The 21,651-nt window shown below is 56.5% G+C and overlaps 2 protein-coding genes across 16 annotated transcripts in view; one reads left to right on the top strand and one right to left on the bottom strand.

Annotated features, from left to right (window-relative positions):
• Positions 1–19,671, top strand: part of FMNL3 (formin like 3) — a 56,523-nt gene extending 36,852 nt beyond the window's left edge. Inside the window, exons 2-27 of one of the 5 annotated variants that reach the window (XM_036455842.2) lie at positions 378–461; positions 824–904; positions 1,145–1,221; positions 4,225–4,308; positions 6,922–7,074; positions 8,231–8,339; positions 8,503–8,579; positions 8,866–8,959; positions 10,552–10,626; positions 11,222–11,332; positions 11,654–11,800; positions 12,111–12,212; positions 13,101–13,380; positions 14,019–14,087; positions 14,185–14,309; positions 14,485–14,687; positions 15,393–15,627; positions 15,760–15,828; positions 15,935–16,015; positions 16,119–16,248; positions 16,818–16,978; positions 17,254–17,355; positions 17,680–17,772; positions 18,044–18,167; positions 18,294–18,410; positions 18,911–19,671. In XM_036455842.2, the coding sequence (XP_036311735.1) occupies positions 378–461; positions 824–904; positions 1,145–1,221; positions 4,225–4,308; positions 6,922–7,074; positions 8,231–8,339; positions 8,503–8,579; positions 8,866–8,959; positions 10,552–10,626; positions 11,222–11,332; positions 11,654–11,800; positions 12,111–12,212; positions 13,101–13,380; positions 14,019–14,087; positions 14,185–14,309; positions 14,485–14,687; positions 15,393–15,627; positions 15,760–15,828; positions 15,935–16,015; positions 16,119–16,248; positions 16,818–16,978; positions 17,254–17,355; positions 17,680–17,772; positions 18,044–18,167; positions 18,294–18,385 (2,958 nt within the window). In that variant the 3' untranslated portion in view covers positions 18,386–18,410; positions 18,911–19,671. Of the gene's footprint in view, positions 1–377; positions 462–823; positions 905–1,144; positions 1,222–4,224; positions 4,309–6,921; positions 7,075–8,230; positions 8,340–8,502; positions 8,580–8,865; positions 8,960–10,551; positions 10,627–11,221; positions 11,333–11,650; positions 11,801–12,110; positions 12,213–13,100; positions 13,381–14,018; positions 14,088–14,184; positions 14,310–14,484; positions 14,688–15,392; positions 15,628–15,759; positions 15,829–15,934; positions 16,016–16,118; positions 16,249–16,817; positions 16,979–17,253; positions 17,356–17,679; positions 17,773–18,043; positions 18,168–18,293; positions 18,411–18,910 lie in introns of all 5 variants that reach the window. The other 4 variants (XM_036455841.2, XM_036455843.2, XM_036455844.2 and 1 more) reach the window with 4 other exon arrangements.
• A 268-nt stretch (positions 19,672–19,939) lies between these two features.
• Positions 19,940–21,651, bottom strand: part of PRPF40B (pre-mRNA processing factor 40 homolog B) — a 48,373-nt gene continuing 46,661 nt past the window's right edge. For all 11 annotated transcript variants that reach the window (XM_045587956.1, XM_045587958.1, XM_045587955.1 and 8 more), the window contains 5 exons: positions 21,504–21,590; positions 21,137–21,314; positions 20,836–20,897; positions 20,581–20,724; positions 19,940–20,483 (listed from right to left, as the gene is read on the bottom strand). In XM_045587956.1, the coding sequence (XP_045443912.1) occupies positions 20,391–20,483; positions 20,581–20,724; positions 20,836–20,897; positions 21,137–21,314; positions 21,504–21,590 (564 nt within the window). In that variant the 3' untranslated portion in view covers positions 19,940–20,390. The remainder of the gene's footprint in view (positions 20,484–20,580; positions 20,725–20,835; positions 20,898–21,136; positions 21,315–21,503; positions 21,591–21,651) is intronic.

Genomic DNA, 21,651 nt, shown 5'->3' with positions numbered 1-21,651 from the left:
GAGTGCTTTTCTCTTTCCTTCTAGTTGTAGAATTACCACTCAGCCAGCCTTCCTGTGGTTCTGGATGATGTCCGTTTTGTCTTTTAGTTGTAGCTTTGAAGTGGTTGTATGAGGCAGCAATTTTAGGTGTTTACCTATGCCACCATATTGGTTTCTCTAAAATACTCTTGACACACTAAATTGATTCCATGGCCTATGGTTTGGGAAACATTGTTCAATCAAGGGGCTAAATATGAAGGGGAGGCAGGAGATCTGTCCTGCCTCTCTGAGCTTTCCTTGTTAGAAATCAATATCAGGGAAAGGCATGCATAGTCTAGCTTTTCTCTCCTCTGGGTAGAGGGAGCGTTCAACCCAATTGACTTGGCTTCTCTCCTCAGAGCTCCATGAACCTGCCCCCTGACAAGGCCCGGCTCCTGCGGCAGTACGACAATGAGAAGAAGTGGGATCTGATCTGTGACCAGGTATGGGGTTTGGGCCAGGGCTTGGAGGTAGGGGTTATGTTTTAGGCAGAACAAGGTGGCAGGACCAAAAGCATGACTGCAGCCCTGGAGTCCCTTGAGGAAGCCTGGCCTGGCCTGGTCTCAGCCTCAGTCCTTGCTCACTTCCTTTTCCAGTAGGATAGAGGCTCCCACAAAGAGCTATCTTGATTTCTTCCCAATGCACATAGCCAGAAGGAGGTTAGTGTAGGATTGGGGTGTGGGGTGGGCAGTGGAGGAGTTTGGTAGTATCCCAGCAGAACCTGTTTCTGCCTTCCCCCAGGGCGAGGACTATCCCTGCAGGGAATAATCCAAAGGACCATTTCTCTCTCGCTCTGCCCTTACAGGAACGATTCCAGGTGAAGAACCCCCCACATACTTATATCCAGAAACTCCAGAGCTTCTTGGACCCCAGCGTAACGAGGAAGGTGAAGTACAAGGCAGGGAGGGCCCATCTTGCTGCCCTCTATAGACCTTTGACTTGGGTCATGTGCTTCTGAGCAATGGGAGTGGGTTTCCGGGTTCTGAGGCCATGAGTCTGGAATGGCTGGCAAATGATAGAGGGAAGGCCTTTAACTGCCCTCTTGTATTCCCTCCCTTTTTCTCTCCCCCTTTTATTTGTACTATGGAGTTGGGTTGATCAATGACTGAAAATTGCATGTTTACAGAAGTTTAGGAGGAGAGTGCAGGAGTCCACCAAAGTACTGAGGGAGCTGGAGATCTCGCTTCGTACCAACCACATTGGGTGAGTCGGATTTGGCCGCCCGAGCCTCTTCACCTGGTCGCTCAGGGTCTGGTCCTTCTGAGGAGAGTTTGCCTGTTTATCCCCCTGCCAGGGGCAGAGTTGCCCCTTGAATGGCTTTGGTTCCCCCAGAGCTTCAGACGGTTCCTTCCTGGCTTTTCTTCCCCTCATCTCTGCCAGCTGCTGTCTGGATGCTGCTGGCAAGCTGGGGGCCCTTCCTGGGGTCCTCAGCCTGTAGCTTTGAGTGGAAAACATTCCCGTAGCAGCTGAGACTGGAGTCTGCCTGTGGCCTGGGGCTGGGCCAAGTAAGGTCCAGAGGAGGCTGGGGCTGGGGAACACTTTGCCTTGGGTAGCTGAGACCTAGTTCCTGGACTATTCTGTACCCAGAAGATTATTTGCTTGATTTTAAGACAATCTTAAAATGAGCAGAACTTTCTTGAAGTATCAGGAAAGAAGATATAAGGCAGTGGGAGACAGGAGTGGAATGTCTTCTGTATAAACAGACCCTAGGAGCTGTGTGAGTCTTTTTCTTCCGTCTCTGATGGGGAACCAGGACTTGCTGAGCAGGCAGAGGGCTAATGTGTGAAGAACAGGGAAAGATGGCCATGTGTCAGTTTTATAAAACGCTAACTAGCCAGAGTGTGTATAGTGAAAGTGAGTGAGAGGGAGGGAGGTGGAGAGAGAGAGAGAGAGAGAACGCCTGATAGACAACAGTAGGCAGGGCTGCAGTCCTGACCAAGGGCCTGCATGAGTGTTGAGAACTTACATGAGTGAGAAATCTCGCTGGGGGTAGGGGTGGAGGTCACTGGACAGGTGCCAGCCTCAGGGTCCTAGGCTTCCTGAGAGAAAAGCCAAATGACATCATCTGCTTTCCCTCCTGCCCGAGGCAGCTGCCTACTTGTCTGCCCCAGGCTGAGCCCGACCAGGGCCCTGGTAGAGGCTATACCTGCCCGTAGCAGCTGCTGCAACAGTCACAGAGGAAATGGCCCCGGAGAGAACAGGAAGGGGACAGTTCCTGGCCTCGGTAGCTAGGCTCAAGGGCCAAAGTTGGCTTCCATACTTCATCTGTGAACCAGACATTGAAAGCTGAACCACATGAAACATGTGATGAAACCTCCACCTTTATTTGGTGACTCCTCAGAGGAGGAAAGACTGGCAGAGCCTCCTCAGCTGTCCTGCATGTGAGGGCAAGAGAAAAGCAGATGGCAGCCCAGAACACTACCTTCCACTCTGCACTCCAAGGGCCTTCCCTCCCTTCTCCCTTCCCTCTTTCTCACGCCCTTCGGTCTTTTGTATCAAGTCTTGCTGCATGATGCTGGGGGTCTGCTTTTCTCCAGAGGGTCACAGAGAGTGTGTGACAGCCCCTTCTGCCCTCCGCTCCTACCTGGCGCCTGCCCCTCTGGCCACTGGCCAGGAAGTGGGGCCAGAGCAGCATGGTTCCCAGGCCGGGGCCTCTTGGCAGCTGGCACACAGCTTAGAGGTCTGGACCTGGTCTTTGGTTCCCAGGGAACAGCTTGGTGTCTGGCATTTTAGGAGCTCCTGTCATCTGAACCGGCTTCTTCTGGTAGAGTCATACGGAGGGCCAGGGTCCTTCCGAGATTTCTGGGAGGCAGACTGTGCGGCTGTCCCGCTGCGGGTGGGTGCTGCTGGGTGGCTGGAGCCTGGGGAACGGTAGGGAGAGGAGGATCCTGCTTTGTCCTGTGGAAGCTGGGTGGGAACCCAGACCTTGGAGCAGGGAGCTGGGAAGTGGGATTCCAGAGCCTCCGCAGCTCCTCCTCTCCCTACTTTGTATTGGTTCTCAGCCTTGCCTACGTGCCCTTTAACCTCTCCTCAAAGTGTCAAGATCCCGAAAATAGCAGTGTAGACTCAGACAGGAAATGAGAAGGGGGTGGGGAGCTGGAGAGCAGACAGACAGGAAACGGGAGGCCTGTTGGCCCCCAGAGAGGAAGCTAACTTCAGGCAGCTCCGGTGTCAGTCAGCCCCAGCCGGAGCCTGCTGCCAGATCTCAGCTGGGCTTGGTGCTCCGGCCCAGCCTCTCTGGAGCTCCGAGTGGGGCTGGCAAGCATGGCGCTGGCTTCCAGCGGGGGGGAGTGTCCCTGCAGGCTGCTGGGCTGGCCTTTAAAGACCCCAGGACACTCCGAGGGAACAGAGCACGGAGGGCAGTCACGGTTTCATCCTGAGCTCTATGTCCTCTGCTCTCAGCGAACCCGTAACAGTCTCCCTAGGGCACGCTGTACTCTTCATTTCAGGGCTATCTCAGCCCCACAGGCCTGGGGGGTGGGGAGACCTGCCTGGTCTGCCGTTGTCTTTAGGGAGCCTTGTCTCCCCTCCTGCCTCCCTGGCTGGTGGGCCCAGCTCCTCAGTCTGTCTCTGAGTGGTCACAGCCATTCTGTAGTTACTTGAGTTCCTGACTGTTTCCCCATCCTTTTCCCGTTCTGCCAAACATACAACTCCCACCTACCCCTCTTTGCTCACTACTTCCTAAAATGCCTTTCCTTGAACTTGGTGCCCAAGAGCCCCGAGGCTCTCTGTGCCTCTGTTCCATAGCTCCCTTTGACGCTTCTTGCTGGTCTTTTGACTGAAACTAGTCAAGGTGGGGATCTGCTGGTCTCTGTCAGGCACGGCTCTGTGCAAGGGCTACAGTAAATGCTCTTGATAATCCCCCAATTCTTCCAACAAACATCATGCAAAGACAGCATGCTCAGCCTTGAGCTAGACACCAGAGTCACAGAAAGTGAATGAGCCGGGCCTAGGCCTTTGAAGGACCGCCTGAAACCTTATTTGGCTGCTGTGGTGTCAGAAAGCTTTTACCTTACCCATCCCTGGCTTCCTGGCCCAAGAGAGGTCCTGGCAGGTGACGTGGCCATGGGTGGGTCTGCCATGGGTTTTCATCTTCAAAATTTTCCCAGCCTAGTGGTAAGTTTTGGGGGATCCTAGAGGGTGTTGTTGGATCAGAGGTCCCTCTTTTTCCTCCCCCTCACCCCATTCTGTTTTCTTTATCTGTAGGTGGGTACGGGAGTTTTTGAATGATGAAAACAAAGGCCTGGATGTGCTGGTGGATTACCTGTCCTTTGCTCAATGTTCTGTCATGTGAGTACCACCCTGGGACTGGGGCTGGGACTAGTGAGGGAGGACAGAGAACACAGTCCCATTCTGATTGAAAGAGGAAGGTGAGATTGCAAAAGTGAAGATGGGAATAGGGATCCCAGGCCAGAAGGGAGAGAGAGTGGGTGAGGGGACGGGCAGCCAAGTGAAGAATGCCAGGTAGCTGGAGGAGAAGGTGCATTTGGGGGGCAGGAGAAGAGAGACGTGGGAAGGGAGCTCAGAATTGGAACCTGGAGGATCCAGACTCCAGGCTAGGAGCAGTCCGAGGGGATGTCCTGTTGTTCACGTGATTTTGGAAAGCAAGTCTTCAAGAAGCTCCCTTGGGTCTCCAGTTGTGACAGGGTTACTCTAAGTCACTCCAGGAGCAGTGAGCATGACTTTTGACCCAGACTGACAGTGAGACATTCAGGGGCCTTTTGCAAGCAGGTTGGGAGCTTGGAGGCAGCCAGAAGCGAATTAACACAGATGAGAAGGCAGTGGAAGGAGTGAGGGGCTCTCAGGGAAGACAGAGAAGGGACGGATCTCTGTTTCCCATTGTCTGATCTCAGGCAAGTGTGTGTCCTCTTATATCAGAGGGGATCCACCTTCTGGGGTTCTAGGCCTAGATGATAATGTGGGTAAAGCACTTTGCAGTATTTGAAGCATAAGTCTATAGTGTGCCGCCACTTTATTGTTAATTGAATATATGGAAAGAGGGATTATGGTGATCATTTACCAGAGGACAAATACACGCAAATTTATACTCTCTACTTAAGTCAGCTCTCGGGTGACCAATTGGCCTGGTTTGCCTATGACTTTCCCCAGTTTTAATCCTGAAAGTCCCACATCCTGGGGAATTCCTCAGTCCCAGGACTCAGCCCTAGCCTCCACTTTCATGTTTCTGGCTACTGTCCTCACCCCCTGGCTGTTCTTTGTCCAGCAGGTCTTCTCTCATCTCCTTAGGGTTTCAAACGAATGTCTTTCCCAGGTTTGGCCTCTGTTGTCTTTTCGAGGTCATCTCTGTTAGAGCCCAGAGCGGCCCACTCCCTATTCCCATCCTTGCAGAAGTGCCTCCTCTCCCTTTAAAAACCACTCTTTTTATAGAAAGAAATGAAAAACATTTGCTGAAGTGATTTTTTAAAAATTCAAAACTTTAAAAGTAAAAAGATGTAGGTCATAATTCCAAATAAGCCTGTCTTGTTTGAAAAGCAAACAAATCCCAGCTAAACCAAAATACATTGGGACCTCAGAACTGTATGGTGCACAGCACTGCCTCTGACTCTGTATTTGAAAGAAAGACTTGGGGCAGGCGTGGGTGTGGGATGGAGGAGAGAATGTGTGTGTGGGGGAAGGGTTGAGAGGAAAGGGTAAAGCCAAATAGAGTTTGCGTGAAGGCATTTTTTGTAAACAGTACATACCAGTGTGGGAAATACTACTAGTTAGTAATGGAGAGAAGCCACGGGCATCTGTTCCCTGTTAATGAGACTCCTCTACTTGTGCCCCATTAAACATCTCCTATCGGCAAGGACTCTGAGGCCACTCTTGCTTTCTTTGGAACATTCAAGTATCTGCACATGTCACTTCCTACTTCACAAACCCTCGGCCCCTGTGCCTTTGACCCCCAGGCTATGCATGTCTGAGCAGAAGGCTCCGTGGGGAAGAGCCTGTAGGAGATGCTGGCTGAGTCCTCAGTGACCTACAGGGGGACAGGACAGGAAAGAGGTGCGAGCTAGCTTCTCAGAGGGCATTGACCCAGATGTGGGGATATGCAAGGGAGAAGGCTCAATGGCTGAGTGACCTCAAATTGTCCTCCTTGCCCTGGCCACACACCCCAGCTGCTGAAACATCTGGTCCCGGAAGCATGAAGTAACAAACAGAGAAACCATCCCAATCCTGTAAGGGATGAACTACGGATGCCAGGCCACTCCCTGGACTTGTGTGATTCCTTTCCCCAGGGAAGCTGAGGCCCAACGAGCCTCTATCCCAGAAAAGCCGAAAAGCCTCATGTGGAACTGCAGAGAGCCAGTCATTCGAATCCAGTGACAGTATGGGACCATGATCTCCTCCTGACACAAGGCTGTCCCTCTCGGAGTTCCCTGGGACCCCCGTTTTCTTCCATTCTGACCCACCCTCAGTCTCAACCCAGAAACAGTGGGGCTCCCTCAGGGCACTCGGGCTCCTTTGGCCGCTGCCATTTGCCCACGAACAAGACCTGCAGGTGGTGTGTTCCTGCAGTTGGCAGGTTCTCTGTGGGGAGCCCCCCTTCTCTGAGATGTCCCCTCTGAGGCGGAGAGTGCAGCAGGCACCCACTCCCCCCTCCCTTTGGGCCCGTGGGAGGGTCACTCCGTGAGTCGCCTGGCCAGTGGGCGCAGCGCTGGCCTCCGTCAGCATTCCTGTCCCCCCAGACCCCTCCTGGTTGCTTCCTGTGCCCGCTCTGCCCTTTGTCCTATGTTGTTGGCTCTCCCAACCAGAATTGGGTCTCTGTTGCCCAACTCCACTTTCTCCTCTGATGCTCTTGCTTATTGTTGCCCTAGAAGTGTACAGGGCAGGGGTGGGCTTGCCAGGGTTCTTGGCACTGAATTTCTTTTGTATGTGCGCATGTGTCCTTCCCTGCTCCAGGTTTGACTTTGAGGGTCTGGAGAGTGGTGACGACGGTGCATTTGACAAGCTCCGGTCCTGGAGCAGGTCCATTGAGGACCTGCAGCCTCCCAGCGCCCTGTCAGCCCCCTTCACCAACAGCCTCGCTCGCTCTGCGCGCCAGTCTGTGCTCCGGTATGTGTGCTCTTGCTCTGCCCGCCTGCCTCCCCCAGCCCCAGGCCAGGTCCCGGTAACAGCGGTGAGTGCTCATGCGCCTCCTTCCACTCTTGCTTCCAGGCTCAGCTCTCTTGCCTCTGCCTGCCAGTCTGTCTCTGGTCTGTCCTCTTTGTCTCCTTGACTCTGCCCAGCGATCTGTCCTGGGTAAGTATATTGCCCTCAGCTATGCCCACCCCATCTGGGGTTCCTCCTCGCCCCTTCTCTGGGGGCTCCTCCATTCCTCATTCTCGCTCTGCCATTCCTCCCAGTCTCTCAGGCAGGGCTGTGCTCACCCAGCTCCCTCACCTTCACGGGGGCTCCAGCTCCCGCCCTCCTGTCTGTTTCCCTCTGGCTCTGCTCTCTGCTCCATCAGCTGCTCAGAGACCAGCTTCCATCCACCCTGCCTCCTGCTCACCCTCCCTTCACGTCTTCCTTTAGGCCTGTTCTCTCCATGGCTCCCAGGTATTCATCTGTCTGCAGCATCGTAAGAGCTGTCCTGCCTGGAGGCAGGTGGCGGGACCTGGTGACCACCTAGGGAGGTTTTCCTGTGGCCCTTTCCGTGATCTCTCTCTCATGCCATACTCTCTTCTCCTGTCTCCTCCGGGTTTTGCACTCTGACACTGCTCATCACTCCAGTCCTGCATGAGCAGATACCATTTGTGCTTCCTCTTTCTTCATGAGACATCATTGGGGGGAGGGGAGGATGCAAAGTCAGATGTAGCCCCAGGTACTCCGAAAGCCTTTGGGGTCTGTGCTGCCTTTTCTGGGTCACAGAAGTGGGATGGGAGCCAAGTGCTCCTGTCCCAGGGAATGGTGGCAGATGCAGCAACTGGAGGAGGAGGAGGAAAGGCTCAAATGGACATCTCCCTGGACCCCTCGAGGTCTAGGAAGGCATACACACCTGCTGTTGTATTTGAAGGACCTCTGGGCTTAGGAGGTCTGGGCACTAATTATACAGCAGGTCCTGGATAGTTCCCGATGAAGGCCTGCTCCAGCGCCTGCCCCTGCACCCTCTCTCTGGGCTGGCGGTGCAGGGTCCTCTTTCCCCCTCTTCTGCTGCTGCTGAGGGACAGCCTGCTGTCTGGATGCTGGTGAGCACTCCTAGGCCTTTCGCCAACAGCCGCCTCCCCCCCAGGTACAGCACTCTCCCCGGGCGCAGGGCCCTGAAGAACTCCCGCCTGGTGAGCCAGAAGGATGATGTCCACGTCTGCATCCTTTGTCTCAGAGCCATCATGAACTATCAGGTGAGGGGGCAGTACCAGCCACAGGGCTCGGCCTCTTCTGCTCGCCTCCCAAGCCAGGAGAGCTAGGAGGGCGCCAGCTTTAAAAGAAGTTTGCTGGTGGGCCTGCAGGATCTGCCTTCCCCACCATCAAGGCCTCTCCTTCTGCTTTCTCCCTTCGCTACAGTACGGATTCAACCTGGTCATGTCCCACCCCCATGCTGTCAACGAGATTGCGCTCAGTCTCAACAACAAGAATCCAAGGTGAGCTCTTCCCTTTCCTCCTCGCTCTGCACAGGACTGGAGTTCTGGGCTCCACCTGTCGCTGGCCGTGGGGTCCTGTGGCCTCGCTGGCAGTGTCCCTGGCTTCCCTGTGGTTTGCACAGCTTAGTGCCGGAGCAGCCTGCCTTCTGCCTCCTGCTCGTACCCGCCTCTCCCCTCACCAGTGAGGCTGGCTCCGCTCTCGGAAAGGACTCCCAGTTGTGCGGTTGAGCTGTGAGGTGGCCATAGTGGGGATCTAAGGTGTTAATCTTCCTTCCCTGCCCTTCAGGACCAAAGCCCTTGTCTTGGAGCTCCTAGCAGCCGTGTGTTTGGTGCGGGGAGGACATGAAATCATTCTTGCTGCTTTTGACAACTTCAAAGAGGTCAGTCTTCTGCCCTAGCCGGTTTGGCTCAGTGGATAGAGTGTTGGCCCATGGACTGAGGGGTTCCGGGTTTGATTCCAGTCAAGGGCATGTACCTAGGTTGCAGACTTGATCCCTGGCCCTGGTCAGGGCATGTGCAGGAGGCAACTGATGTATATGTCTCGCACATCAATGTTTCTCTCTGTCTCTTCCCCCTTCCTTCCACTCTCTCTAAAAATCAATGGAAAAATATCCTCAGGTGAGGACAAACAAAACAAAAAAAACCCAAAGAGGTCAGTCAGTCTTTGTGTGTGTGTGTGTGTGTGTGTGTGTGTGTGTGTGTGTGTGTTTGACAGGAGGAGATGGGAGTAAGGTAGGTCAGCTGCCTTTCCTGCAATCTTACACATCCCAATGATTCCATCATTTTAGCATCCCAGTGCTTACCTAGGTAGCCTGTCAACCTCTTCCCCTCACCCCTCTAAATCCAGAATTTCAGTTTTATCAGGTTGTGTCAGGGAAGTTATGAACCGGCCAGCTAAGGATGCCCTCAGAGAGCTGAGGTCTCTAGTCCAGTGGGCCTGGCCTGGCCATGCATCAGAATGCCCGGAGAGTGCCGGGACCGGTTTGGCTCAATGGATAGAGTGTCAGCTTGGGGACTGAAGGGTCCCAGGTTCAATTCCAGTCAAGGGCATGTACCTTGGTTGCGGGCATATCCCCAGTAGGGGGTGTGCAAGAGGCAGCTGATCGATAACTCTCATCGATGTTTCTAACTCTCTATCTCTCTCCCTTCCTCTCTGTATAAAATCAATAAAAAATATATTAAAAAAAAAAAAAGAAGAATTCCCGGAGAGCTTGTTACGCAAACAGACTGAGAGGCCTGGGGACCTGTGCTGTAGCAGGCTCCCCAGGTGTTCTGAGGCAGCGGACCTACTGACAGAGCCCACGGCAGCTCTCTGTGCAATGAGAGGAGAAGGCAGGCCAGGACCCTCCTGGGTTGGTGGCTGATATTGGTGAGGGAGAGGGTAGGAGGCTTCTTCTTAGAATTTCCCCAGCTCCGGGCCTGGCTCAAAACCCCTATCTGCTTGAACATAGGATTCCTCACCATCCAGCTGCAGCTGCTGGCCTACCCCTCCCCTCTCCGTACTGCTTCCCTAGCATCCATTGTTCAGCCAGGAAATGGCTCTTCCTCCTTGAAGCCAGAGCTCAGCGGAGTCTCAGGACCCTCTCAGCACAGGGGCTTTCCTGCCTCCTGGTCTCTCTTCTGCATCCCCACTAGGACCTCAGCCCCTGCCTCAGCCGGGGCCTCCAGCCTTCATCCTTGCTCCCTTCTTCCCTCAGTAACTTGGCCACAGCAAACCCGTTTCTCGTAGGCCTCCCAGAGGCTCCTAAAACTCACACTAAGTCACAGGCTTTCTTGAACTCCAGGAGGGAACCAGGACAGACGCCAGCTCCCAGGCTTTCTTCTGTCACGTCCCGAATGGCTCATTGCAGAGAGAGAATTGTGCTTAAACTTGGTCTGAATCAGTCCCCTGGCCGTGGTGAAGCTGGGAGCCAGGGCTCAGGGGTGTGGGCCCTGCCTGGGGCGAGTCCTTTCACTGAGTTCAATTGTTCAGGTATGCAAGGAGCTGCACCGCTTTGAGAAGCTGATGGAGTACTTCCGGAATGAGGACAGCAACATCGACTTCATGGTGAGAAACTGGGCCCCGGGCCCAGCAGGGCGGCGTGCTCCTGAGACCAGGGGCCAGGCGGACTGTGGATTTTGGTCTGTGTAAAACCTAGGATTCTCTTTACCCAGTAAATGCTCCTTGTCCACTGGCCCACCCCAGAGAGCTTTTAGAAACTAAGACAGTGTCATTTGGGCATCCTGGGTCTGCCTTCTTTCCCCTTTCAGTGGCCTTATCTTATCATCCCTGCTTGGGACCCTCTTTGAGCTGCTTTCCCTTTCCCTGCCTCTTCTCCCAGCTTCTCTGCTCTTGTGTAGGATTTTCAGCTAAGCAGGGACACCTCAAGGAGCACCTGCTGATGTGCAGAGGAAATCAGAGCGGTGCTTTAGTGACATCTGTTTCTCGTGTGATTTATTTACCTTAACACTCTGAATGCTAGGTTTGACTTTTTTAAGTTAAAATGCTCTTTTGTTCCCAGAAAGATGTAACTTTTTTATTCACTGCCTTTGATGATCCACCTGCCGATGCTGGTTCTAACAGCCACCCACCCTCCCTTTCTCTTGGTCTCTCCCCGTTGGTCTCTTCCCTGTCTCTGCCCATTGGGGCCGCTTCTTCCCAGGTGGCCTGCATGCAGTTTATCAACATTGTGGTGCACTCGGTGGAGGATATGAACTTCCGGGTCCACCTGCAGTATGAGTTTACTAAGCTGGGGCTGGAGGAGTTCCTGCAGGTGAGCCTGGCTGCATCCTCATAGGGGGAGGAGCTTTGGGGCAAAGGACCAGCTGAGCCATATCACAAAGGGTTTTGGGGTGTATTTTTACAAGATCCTAGTCATGGATGCTCCTGGTACCCTGCCTGTCTTCCGTGGCATGGGACTCAGACCTGCCCTCAGAGGGCGTCCCAATCAGACAGCTCCCTGGGGAGAATCTGGCATATCCGCAGCAAGAATTCCCCGGGTCTTGAGCTTTAGGAAGCAGCTGAGGAGGGTGGTGAGGACTAAGTCTTTCTCCGGAGGCTCCTCCAACCATGACGCCCCTGCTCTCCCTAGAAGTCGAGGCACACGGAGAGCGAGAAGCTGCAGGTGCAGATCCAGGCGTACCTGGAGAACGTGTTTGACGTGGGGGGGCTGCTGGAGGATGCCGAGACCAAGAACGTGGCCCTGGAGAAGGTGGAGGAGCTGGAGGAGCATGTGTCGCACGTAGGTGGTGGGTCCTCCTCTCTTCCAGAACCACTGTTGGGGGGAAATCCAGAGCTGACCCACCTGCCTCTAGATTGGGCACCAGCGGGCTCTTTAAAGCATGCCTCAGACCACCCAGAGATTGAAACACACACTGACCTCCGCATGGTGGTCCCTATCTCAAGAGGCTCTGATATGGCCATTTGCCTTTACTGCTTCATGTGGTCTCAGACCCTGGGCCCACGGGAGCAGCAAGGCCCGGGTCCTGATGGGTTCAAGCCATGCTGAGTGCCCAGGTTTTAGCCCCAAACCTGCCCTTCCCGTCCTGCAGCTCACAGAGAAGCTTCTGGACCTGGAGAACGAGAACATGATGCGGGTGGCGGAGCTGGAGAAGCAGCTGCTGCAGCGGGAGAAGGAACTTGAGAGCATCAAGGTGCCAGCAGCCGGGGGGAGGCCGACTGCCGCTGGGCCAGGGCCTGAGGGCGGTTTCTCTCTCCTGAGTCATGTCCAGTCTTTGAGAATCCAGCTCTTGATTCATGACCTTGAGGCACGCGATGCAAGTGGGCTGATGATTTCACCCATATTTTGGTTGGAGAGACAAGCTGAAGCCAGAGTGGGCCAGACATGCACACAAGAAGGCGGGAGTGTATGGGGCACCCATGGGCACCTCAGGGGTCCAGCCCTCCTCCTACAAGCCGTCCTTCTGCACCTCCCGGCTCCCCCGCCCTGCATCCTGAGCAGGCTCAGAGCAGCTATTAGGAGACACGCCAGCAGGGGCTCCTCATATTTCAGCGTCTTCTCTCTTCCCTGAGCTAACTTTTTGTTAGTTATAAAATCACACCTTAACCGATCTCTTCTTCCGAAGGAATACAGCCAGACTGGCTCTGTCGAGCTCAGTATGCTGGTGTGTCTGCTTCACCCCTTCTCGGAGCCTGAAGCTCTGCATCAGGAGTAGGAGGGTTTCCGGTGGCCAAGGCAGGGTCTTGTCTGTAGGGGCTCCCAATGGAGCGAGTACACAAGGTCACTGAAATGGGAGCAGTGGCGCTCAGAGAGCTGAGGGCCGCAGAGCAGGATGGCAGTGGGTCAGGAAGAGTTGCCCAGGGGCACCTTCCACCTGGGCCTGGAAGGGACCACGAGACTAAGGCGGGAGCGGAAAGGAAGGACACAGCAGGACTGTGCTCCTCGTTCCGCCTGCCCCTGGTCCCCACCCAGGATTCTAGCAGGAGCAGCCATCCTAGCTGGGAGACAGGAAGTCTCACTCCTGGGCAGTGACTGCCGTGCCTTCAGCCCTTTCTTTTCTGATGGCGCGTCTGCCCAACAGGAGACGTACGAGAACACGAGCCACCAAGTGCACACCCTGCGGCGAATCATCAAAGAGAAGGAGGAGGCCTTCCAGCGCCGATGCCACTTGGAGCCCAACGCCCGGGACTTGGAGTCGGTGGGCAGCGAGGCCCTGGCCCGGGTGGGCCCTGCAGAGCTGAGCGTGGGCATGCCATCCTCTGACCTGGACCTCCTGGCGCCAGCCCCACCCCCTGAGGAGGCCCTCCCTTTGCCTCCTCCACCTGCTCCTCCCTTGCCCCCTCCACCTCCCCCTCTTCCAGGTAAGGAGGACCCTGGGAGTTAGGAGTGGCAGCCTCATTGTGGGGCCAGACCCAAACCCCAGTCACCAGTGCCTTCCTCAGGGAGAAGCTGGGGACCTGGCTGGAAGGGTGTGGCAGGTGGGAGAGGGCCGAGGGGGTGGTCTAGAATCTGAGGGAGCTCAAATTACTAGGGAAGGGAAGTCTAGGGGTGGATCTGTTTTAAGGATCATAAAGCTGCTGCTCCCGATTCCTCTGAACACAGTCAAGGAGGCTCTGATCAAAGCAAGAGTGTGGGCCAGAGACGACCAAGGCCTGCCCCAGCCACTTCCGCCAGGAGTTCATGCAGCCTCCATCCCTGGGTTTTGTTTTGTTTTTGTTTTTTAATATTCACCTGAGAATATGTTTAGAGAGATGGAGAGGGAAAAGGACAGAGAAAGAAAAACATGGATCTGTTGCCTTCCATATGCACCCTGACCAGGGATCAAACCCACAACCTAGGTGTGTGCCCTGTCTGGGAATTGAACCCATAACCTTTGGTGCAAGAGACGATGCTCCCACCAACTGAGCCACCCGGCCAGGGACCCTGAGAGTCTTTAAGGGCGAGTGGGATGAGAGGGGGGGACCTCTGAAGAGTCACGGTACCGTTCTTCTTCCCCCAGACAAGTGTCCTCCCGCCCCGCCTCTCCCTGGCGCTGCTCCCTCCGTGGTGCTGACAGTAGGTCTGTCAGGTGAGTGTCCCAGGGCTCTGGCCGGAGCTAATGGGACCACAGGGCTAGTGGGACACCCTCCTTGGCCCCTGCCTCACTGATCCTCCTTTCACATTAGCCATTCGCATCAAGAAGCCTATCAAGACCAAGTTCCGGCTGCCTGTCTTTAACTGGACGGCTCTGAAACCCAACCAGATCAGTGGCACTGTCTTCAGCGAACTTGATGACGAGAAGATCTTGGAGGTAGCAGGGCCGGGGGCCCTGAGGGGGAAGATGGGGGCTGGGACCAGGTTGCCCTTTTAGCCAGATCTGGCCTTGGGAAAGCCCTCAGACTCAGCCTTCCGTGATCGGAGCTGAGCTGCTAGGGCTCCTCTGTAGCAGAGGCCACAGCGTTTTCCCTCTCATCTGCCTCGGCCAGGACCTGGACCTGGACAAGTTTGAAGAACTGTTCAAGACGAAAGCTCAGGGCCCTGCCCTTGACCTCATCTGCTCTAAGAACAAGACAGCACAAAAGGCTGCCAGCAAGGTGACCCTGTTGGAAGCCAATCGTGCCAAGAACCTGGCCATCACCCTACGCAAGGCCGGCCGCTCCGCCGAGGAGATCTGCAGGGCCATCCACACGTGAGGCTCCCGCTGACCTGCCCTGGGCCCCAGCCGGTTGGAACCCAGGTCTCCACCTTGGATTCCAAGGCTTTGGCAGAATAGTCTCACACCCTCAGTCACCCTCTGGCCTGGCCAGACTTCACTGTGTCCATGCCGTGTGCCAGGCATGGGATGAGATGCTGGAAATTCAGTCCAGACCTGCACCCAAGGAACTCCCAGTCTAGTTGGAATAGTCCAGAGATGCTGGGTAATAAGCACCAAGGTGGTGGAGGTACAGGCAGCATCGGGAGAACAGGGAGAGCCGGGTAGCTGAACTGGGTAATCAGAGGAGGTGGTGTCTTACCTGCAACCTGAAGGAAGTCCCAGTATATGAAATCCAGTACAGGTAGGCCCTGGTGAGAGAAGCTTGGTGTCCTTGGTACTGAAAATTGGCTGTGGCCTTGGTGTAAGGGGGGGAGTAGGAGAGATAGGATAGAAAGGCGGGCAAAAGCCTTGCAGATTGGGCCTCCTAAGCAATGCTCAGGTATTGAGACTTCTCTCTAGGAGCAAAGGGAGGATATTGAAGGGTTTTTGGCAGGGTACCCATGTTTCCTAGGATGGTCCCCTGCTTCTGGCTGTGTCCTGCTCACAAACCTCACCCTCAGTCCTAGGAGCTGGAGAATAAAGGGATGATGCGTGATAAGGGCAAATGCGAGACCTGAGGGGTCCCTCCCTCCTACATAGGTACGACCTGCAGACACTGCCTGTGGACTTCGTGGAGTGCCTGATGCGCTTCCTGCCCACAGAGGCCGAAGTGAAGCTGCTGCGGCAGTACGAGCGGGAGCGGCAGCCCCTGGAGGAGCTGGCGGCTGAGGACCGCTTCATGCTGCTCTTCAGCAAGGTGGAGCGGCTGACCCAGCGAATGGCGGGCATGGCCTTCCTGGGCAACTTCCAGGACAACCTGCAGATGCTCACCCCGGTAGGCCCCACCCGCCACCCTCATCTGCTGGCCCCCCTCTGCCATCCACCTGCCGGTCACTTCCCTGGCCCTGCCGACCCCCCCAGCCCCCTGCCGGCCTGGGGTTACTCAGCTCTTCCTCTTGCCTTCCAGCAACTCAATGCCATCATTGCAGCCTCCGCCTCTGTCAAGTCCTCACAGAAGCTGAAGCAGATGTTGGAGGTGGGAGAGGCTGTATGTGGGGGTGCCGGTGGGGACCTGGGGCTATGGAGCCAAGGGAGGAGCCCTCAGGGCTTGGCGTGACCTCCTCCCACTTGTCTTTGGACAGATCATACTCGCGCTGGGGAACTACATGAACAGCAGCAAGCGGGGTGCTGTGTATGGCTTCAAGCTCCAGAGCCTGGACCTGGTAAGACGGTGGGGGCCGCATGGGGCCAGGAAGCCCGAGGGAAGGCAGCTGTGGAGCCAGGATGTTCAATCCGTTTGCATTACTCCTTGTCCCCATCTCCCAGCTGCTGGACACCAAGTCCACTGACAGGAAGATGACGTTGCTGCATTTCATCGCCTTGACGGTGAAGGAGAAATACCCAGACCTGGCCAACTTCTGGCACGAGCTGCACTTTGTGGAAAAGGCTGCAGCAGGTGAGGGGAGCCTGCCCTTGCGTTCAGCTCAGGACAATCCCGGGAAGTTACCAGGAGTGGGAACACTTGGGTCCTTTTGTTTCTGGCTCTTGTTGTCTTTCTGACACTTCAAAGCTCACTGCTGGGGCCAGGGGCAGGGCCACCCCAGCGGGAGCCTTCCTGCAGGCGCCCCCCACCCCCACCCCCAGTGGCCCTGTTCACCTGGATGGCGGGGAGCCGCAGGGGACGACACAGTGGCTCTTCACTCCAGCTCCTCAGGCTGGCCTGACGTGTGGGAAGACCTTAGAAACACCATAAAGCCCCTCAGGGTAGCTATTATTTCTGCCCCACTCCTGAAAACTGGTGCAGGCCTGAGGCAGCTCCATTTGGAAGACCGGAAGTCTCTGTGGCTTGCCTTCCTTTGTTACTTTGCTCTTTGGGGTCCTGAGTTCCCTTCTCTGTGTCCACCCAGGGGGAGGGGAGTGCTCAAGCAGCAGGAGCATGAGAACCCGAGGGAGCCCTTGCTGAGGGGAGGTGGGCATGTCCAGCCTGGGCTCAGCCTGGGCTCAGCCTGGGCTCTGTGACCACAGTGTCCCTGGAGAACGTGCTGCTGGATGTGAAGGAGCTGGGCCGAGGCATGGAGCTGATCCGGCGCGAGTGTAGTATGCATGACCACAGCGTCCTCCGGAGCTTCCTCAGCACCAACGAAGGCAAACTGGACAAGCTGCAGCGCGATGCCAAGACGGCGGAGGTGAGCAGAGGCTGGCAGCAGCCAGGTTTAAGGCACTGTGCCCCTCTTAGGTTTTCCTTTTTGGACCAAATACTTTTATAAAGTGCTGGCTTACCGTGGCGGGGGAGGGTGATTGGGGATGGCAGGCAGCTGCCTCTGGTGACTGCACTCTAGGAAGCTCTGGGAGCCGGGCCCTTTCCAGCCTCGGGGGCTGGGTGCTGCCTCCTGTGGGCCCACTGCCCCCGGTGGGAGCGGCTTCCCTCCGCCAGCTGACCGCTCCGGCCTCCCTTCCCCAGGAGGCCTACAATGCAGTTGTGCGCTACTTCGGGGAGAGTCCCAAGACCACACCTCCTTCTGTGTTCTTCCCAGTATTTGTCCGATTCATTCGTTCTTACAAGGTGAGCAGGAAAGCTTTTAAAGAAAAAAGGCTGAGAGAAAACTGATCGGGGGAGAGAGGGTTGGGCTTCAAATCTGGCCTTTTCCGTCTCTTCCTCTGGGTCCTGGGAGGGAGCGATGGAAGCTGGCCACAGGCCTTAGCTGTGAACTGGTGGGCAGGGTGGGGGCCCAGGCCCTTCCTGTCATTGTTTAGGGCAGGAAGTGCCCCTCCAGAGGGTGGCCACCTGGGGTTGCTGGTCCCACTGCCACTCTCCACCCTCAGTCAGCCCCTCCCCTTAGCCTGTGTGAGTCTCACAACCGCCCCCCACCCCCACTACGGTTCTTAGGAAGCAGAACAAGAGAACGAGGCCCGCAAGAAGCAGGAGGAGGTAATGCGGGAGAAGCAGCTGGCTCAGGAAGCCAAGAAACTGGATGCCAAGGTGGGTGGGACCAAGAGCAGAGGCCTGGAGGAAACTGGGCAAAGGATTAGGACAGGGTGGAGCAAACGGGGTAGATGGAGAGCTGGAGCCCACAGTCCACCCAGAGGGCCCGGAGCTGGCGTCCCAAGGGATGGGGAGAGGGGCTGTGGGAGGGGATTCCCAGGCCAGGAGGGGGCGGGGCCGTCATACCCAATCCAGGACATCTTGGGTCAGGAATCGTCCCTGTGGTAGGTTAATAACGACTCCCTTCCCTTCAAATGCTCGGCCCTAGACCCCATCCCAGCGGAACAAGTGGCAACAGCAGGAGCTAATTGCCGAGTTGAGGCGGCGCCAGGCCAAGGAGCACAGGCCTGTGTACGAGGGGAAAGATGGTACCATTGAGGACATCATCACAGGTGGGGCCCTTTCCTCCCAGGGGCCCGAGAGCTGGGCCCAGCTCCCCAAACCCAGTCACATTCCCTGGGCCCTCCCACCTCACGTGCGCCACGGGGCCTGACCGCGGTCTCTCTCCTGGGCCGCAGTGCTGAAGAGCGTCCCTTTCACGGCCCGTACTGCCAAGAGGGGCTCACGCTTCTTCTGTGATGCAGCCCACCATGATGAGTCAAACTGTTAGCCCCCGAGGCTGGGGCCCTTGACAGGTACTGGGCACCACAGCTGCCCCTCTGCATGCCCATCACCCAAGACTCGTGCTGGGGTCCTCAGGCACCTCCTCTGCATGACCTGGCACCATCCTCGGGCTGCCGCATGGTGATGGGGACACATACTTATTTCCCTCCCTGCATGCCCCATGCTCTGAGAAGCATGGCTTATGCCCTGCATGTGCCCTCAGGGAAGTGGTATCTCCCACTAATGCTGTCCTAGCTTCTACTAAGACCGGGGGAGGGGGGGGGACACCAGGCCGATGCCTCTGGTGGCTGTTACCGGGCTTGTAGGTCCTTTGTCCTTGCTCTGCCCTGTGGCCTCTGGGCCTCTGAAAATACGGAGCCCTGCCATCTCCCTGACCCTGCCCTCCAGTGTCTGACTCACCGCCGGCTCTTCTCTGGCCCTGCCTGCGGGCTGCTCCTGAGGGGCTGTTCCTACAGAGGCTGGGCTTGGCCCGGCTGCCCTGCCTGTTTACCGGCTTCTGATTCCCCCACAGGGCTCCACCAGCCCATTGTCGTTCGCCACCAAGCCAGGAGCGCGGCCCCACCCAGTGGCCCACCTCGGGCACCAGGCCCCCACTGAGACCCTGAGAGGCAGAAGCACTTCAACTCCGGATCCTGCAAGTCCACCGCGGACCTGGAGCCCGGAATCGGCCCAGGGCCCCGAGGAAGGCCATGCTGCTCCTGACCCAGTGTCACTGGGCTCTCAAAGCCTGCATCTCCCTGCCGCACTGCACTCGCCTGGTGCTCGTGCCTCCTGGACTGCACTTGGCCTCCAAGGTCACCAAGGGCCAGCTGGAAAAAACCATTTCCGGCTTTAGCCTGCAGAGGGACACCTAGGCCACTGTCAGTGGAGCCAGAGGGACAAGAGTGTCTGGCTTGGGGAGCCCTGGGGCCCTGCCAATCTCAGATCATCCTTAACCGGGAGCAGGGCCTTCCTAAGCCTGGGCCCCGCTCAGCTGTGGCCTAGTGATAAGGGTGAGGAAAGATGCTACACTTACTGGCCCTGGCCCTAGCCCCAAAACAGCTAGAGAAAGGGTATGCCAACAATGTCTTCATCTCCTTTCTTCAGCGAGGTGTTTTTTGAGGGGACAGGGGACACGGTGGTCTTAGCTGGTTATATTCTCAGTCCCCTGCCAGTTTCTTAGCCCCTATTAGGGAACATAGGGGTTCACTCCTTTTTGTACATGTATCATCTCCCTTCTCTCTTGTACATAAACCCTGGCCCTTCTTTCTCTCAACAAAGGCTTGAAGCACAGGCCTGACTCTGACTCCTCTTTCTGAGTGTGGAGGGTTAGGGTGGCCGTTTAGTTTGATCTTAGCCCTGCAGATAGAAAGGAGGCTGGGCAGAGCTGCCATCCGCTTGGAGGTGAGCACAGAAACCTGGGGAGGGGACTCAGGCTGGTGAGCTCCAAGCACACAAAGGGAGGCACTACCGTTAGGCGCTAGCACCCCCTGCTGGCCATGGGTGCCGCTGTCCAACATCTCCCTTCCCAGTAGTATATGAAGACAAAAGAGCCACTGACCATGTTATAAATATTGTTATTTATAAAACAAAACACACATACACAGGGTCCCAGGGCTGGAGGAAGGAGTGGTGGAGCCCCAGGGCCCCGTGCAGGCAGGAGCAGGCACTGATGCTAAAGGGGAAGGACCCCGCCCTCTGCCACTCAGGCTGTGTCCACCAGCCTGTCACTTCCCTGGAGGCCCCTTCTCACATTCTATCTACTGGCACCACCCACCCCACGTGGCATACGCCACCAGTCTGTGGGGCTGAGGGCAAGGACTGCACTAGTTGTCCGGGAAGTAGGGGACTGTTGGACACCACGAGCAACCTCGGCAGGTGCTGGCAATGGTGTTGGGAGTGGGGTTACTTGAGGAAAAACGGACACAGACCAGACTAAGGAGGAAGTCTGGGGCAGGCGGTGAGGGTGACCTAGTAGCCACAGACCCAAGGCAGAGCCGCTGGTGGTCAGTTCACTGGTGGTCATCCAGCTGCTGGAGGAGTGTGCGCCGCCGCCTTTCCAGCTCACCCTCACTCAGCTCACTTTCTGACGTGTCCCAGCCCGTCTGGGGGAGCAAAGGCACAGCTCACCCACAGCCTCCCCGGAAGGCCAGAGGCCTGGCAGAGCACTGCCTGGGCTGGGACCAGGCACCTGCCTCTCACCTTCTCCTTCTTGACTCCGAAACCGGGGGAGCGATTAGGGAGCTCTGCCAGCCGGAGCTCCCTGTCCTTGTCCTGTTCTGGTTCTTTCTCATCACTCTCCTTGCCAGCTTTCTCCTCCGGGTCTGTCACACTCTCAGGACTGTTCTGTAAGAGCCCAGAGCCGCCCCCTCAGTTCCCGTGAAGGACAGCTGGAGGCGGGTGGCAGAGATCTCACACAAGAGCAGGGCCTTGGGCTGAAGTTCCTTCTCTACGCACCGACTTGTGTCTTCTCTTTTTAGCTTTCTTTTTTGGCTTCTTGGCTCTCCGGAGGCCATGATCTGAAGACAGAAACCCCCCACTAAGTTCCTGGGAGAAGGGAGGGACCACCTTTCCTCTGCCAGTCCACCCCTCCGCTCCTCCGCAGACAGGGACCTGCCAAGTCCGGTTTCCCCCCTCCCAGGGACGGGAGGTGCTTCCTCTCCGACAGGTGCAGCCCTCCCAACCCTCTGCCCTCCTGCGCTGTGGCTCCCGGGGCCTTCGCTCAGTCTGGGCTACCTTCTCCAGCTCAACTGCTTACCTGATCCAAGGAGGAGGCGGGAGGATGGGGAGCCCCGTCCTCCAAGGGCAGCACCCCCACTTTCAAATGAATCAAGTGAGGAAGAGGGCTCAGAGCCAGATTCGGAGGGGTTCTGCCGCCTCCTCTTGGGGGGCCGGAGAGACGGTGGGGGCAGCTCCTCCTCTTCCGACTCGGAGCCCTGGGCAAAGCGGCAGGTACATGTCAGGCCGACATCCCAGAGGCCCTCTAGCTGGGAATTGGGGGCAAAGAGGAGGATCCAAGGCCAAAGGAATCCCCAAACCTCCCTCCCAGGGAGATGACATGGAGGAAAATAAGAGTTTCCCCAAGACAGTCCAGTCTGACCCAGACCCTTCTACCCACCACTTACTGAGGGCGAATGGGAACGTTTGCAATGGTGCTTCCTGCCCCTTCTGCCATGCTTCCGGCCTTTCATGTGGAGGTGCTGGCATTCAGTCTGGCAGAGGCAGAGGCAGGGTTAGGGAGGACGGTGTTAGCCTCAGGACTGTCCGGGTTAC

This window comes from Pipistrellus kuhlii, unplaced genomic scaffold (genome assembly GCF_014108245.1).
Source record: "Pipistrellus kuhlii isolate mPipKuh1 unplaced genomic scaffold, mPipKuh1.p scaffold_m20_p_3, whole genome shotgun sequence".
Lineage (NCBI taxonomy): Eukaryota > Metazoa > Chordata > Mammalia > Chiroptera > Vespertilionidae > Pipistrellus > Pipistrellus kuhlii.
The sequence above is the reverse complement of the archived record's forward strand: the minus strand, read 5'-3'. Positions and strand labels throughout refer to the sequence as shown.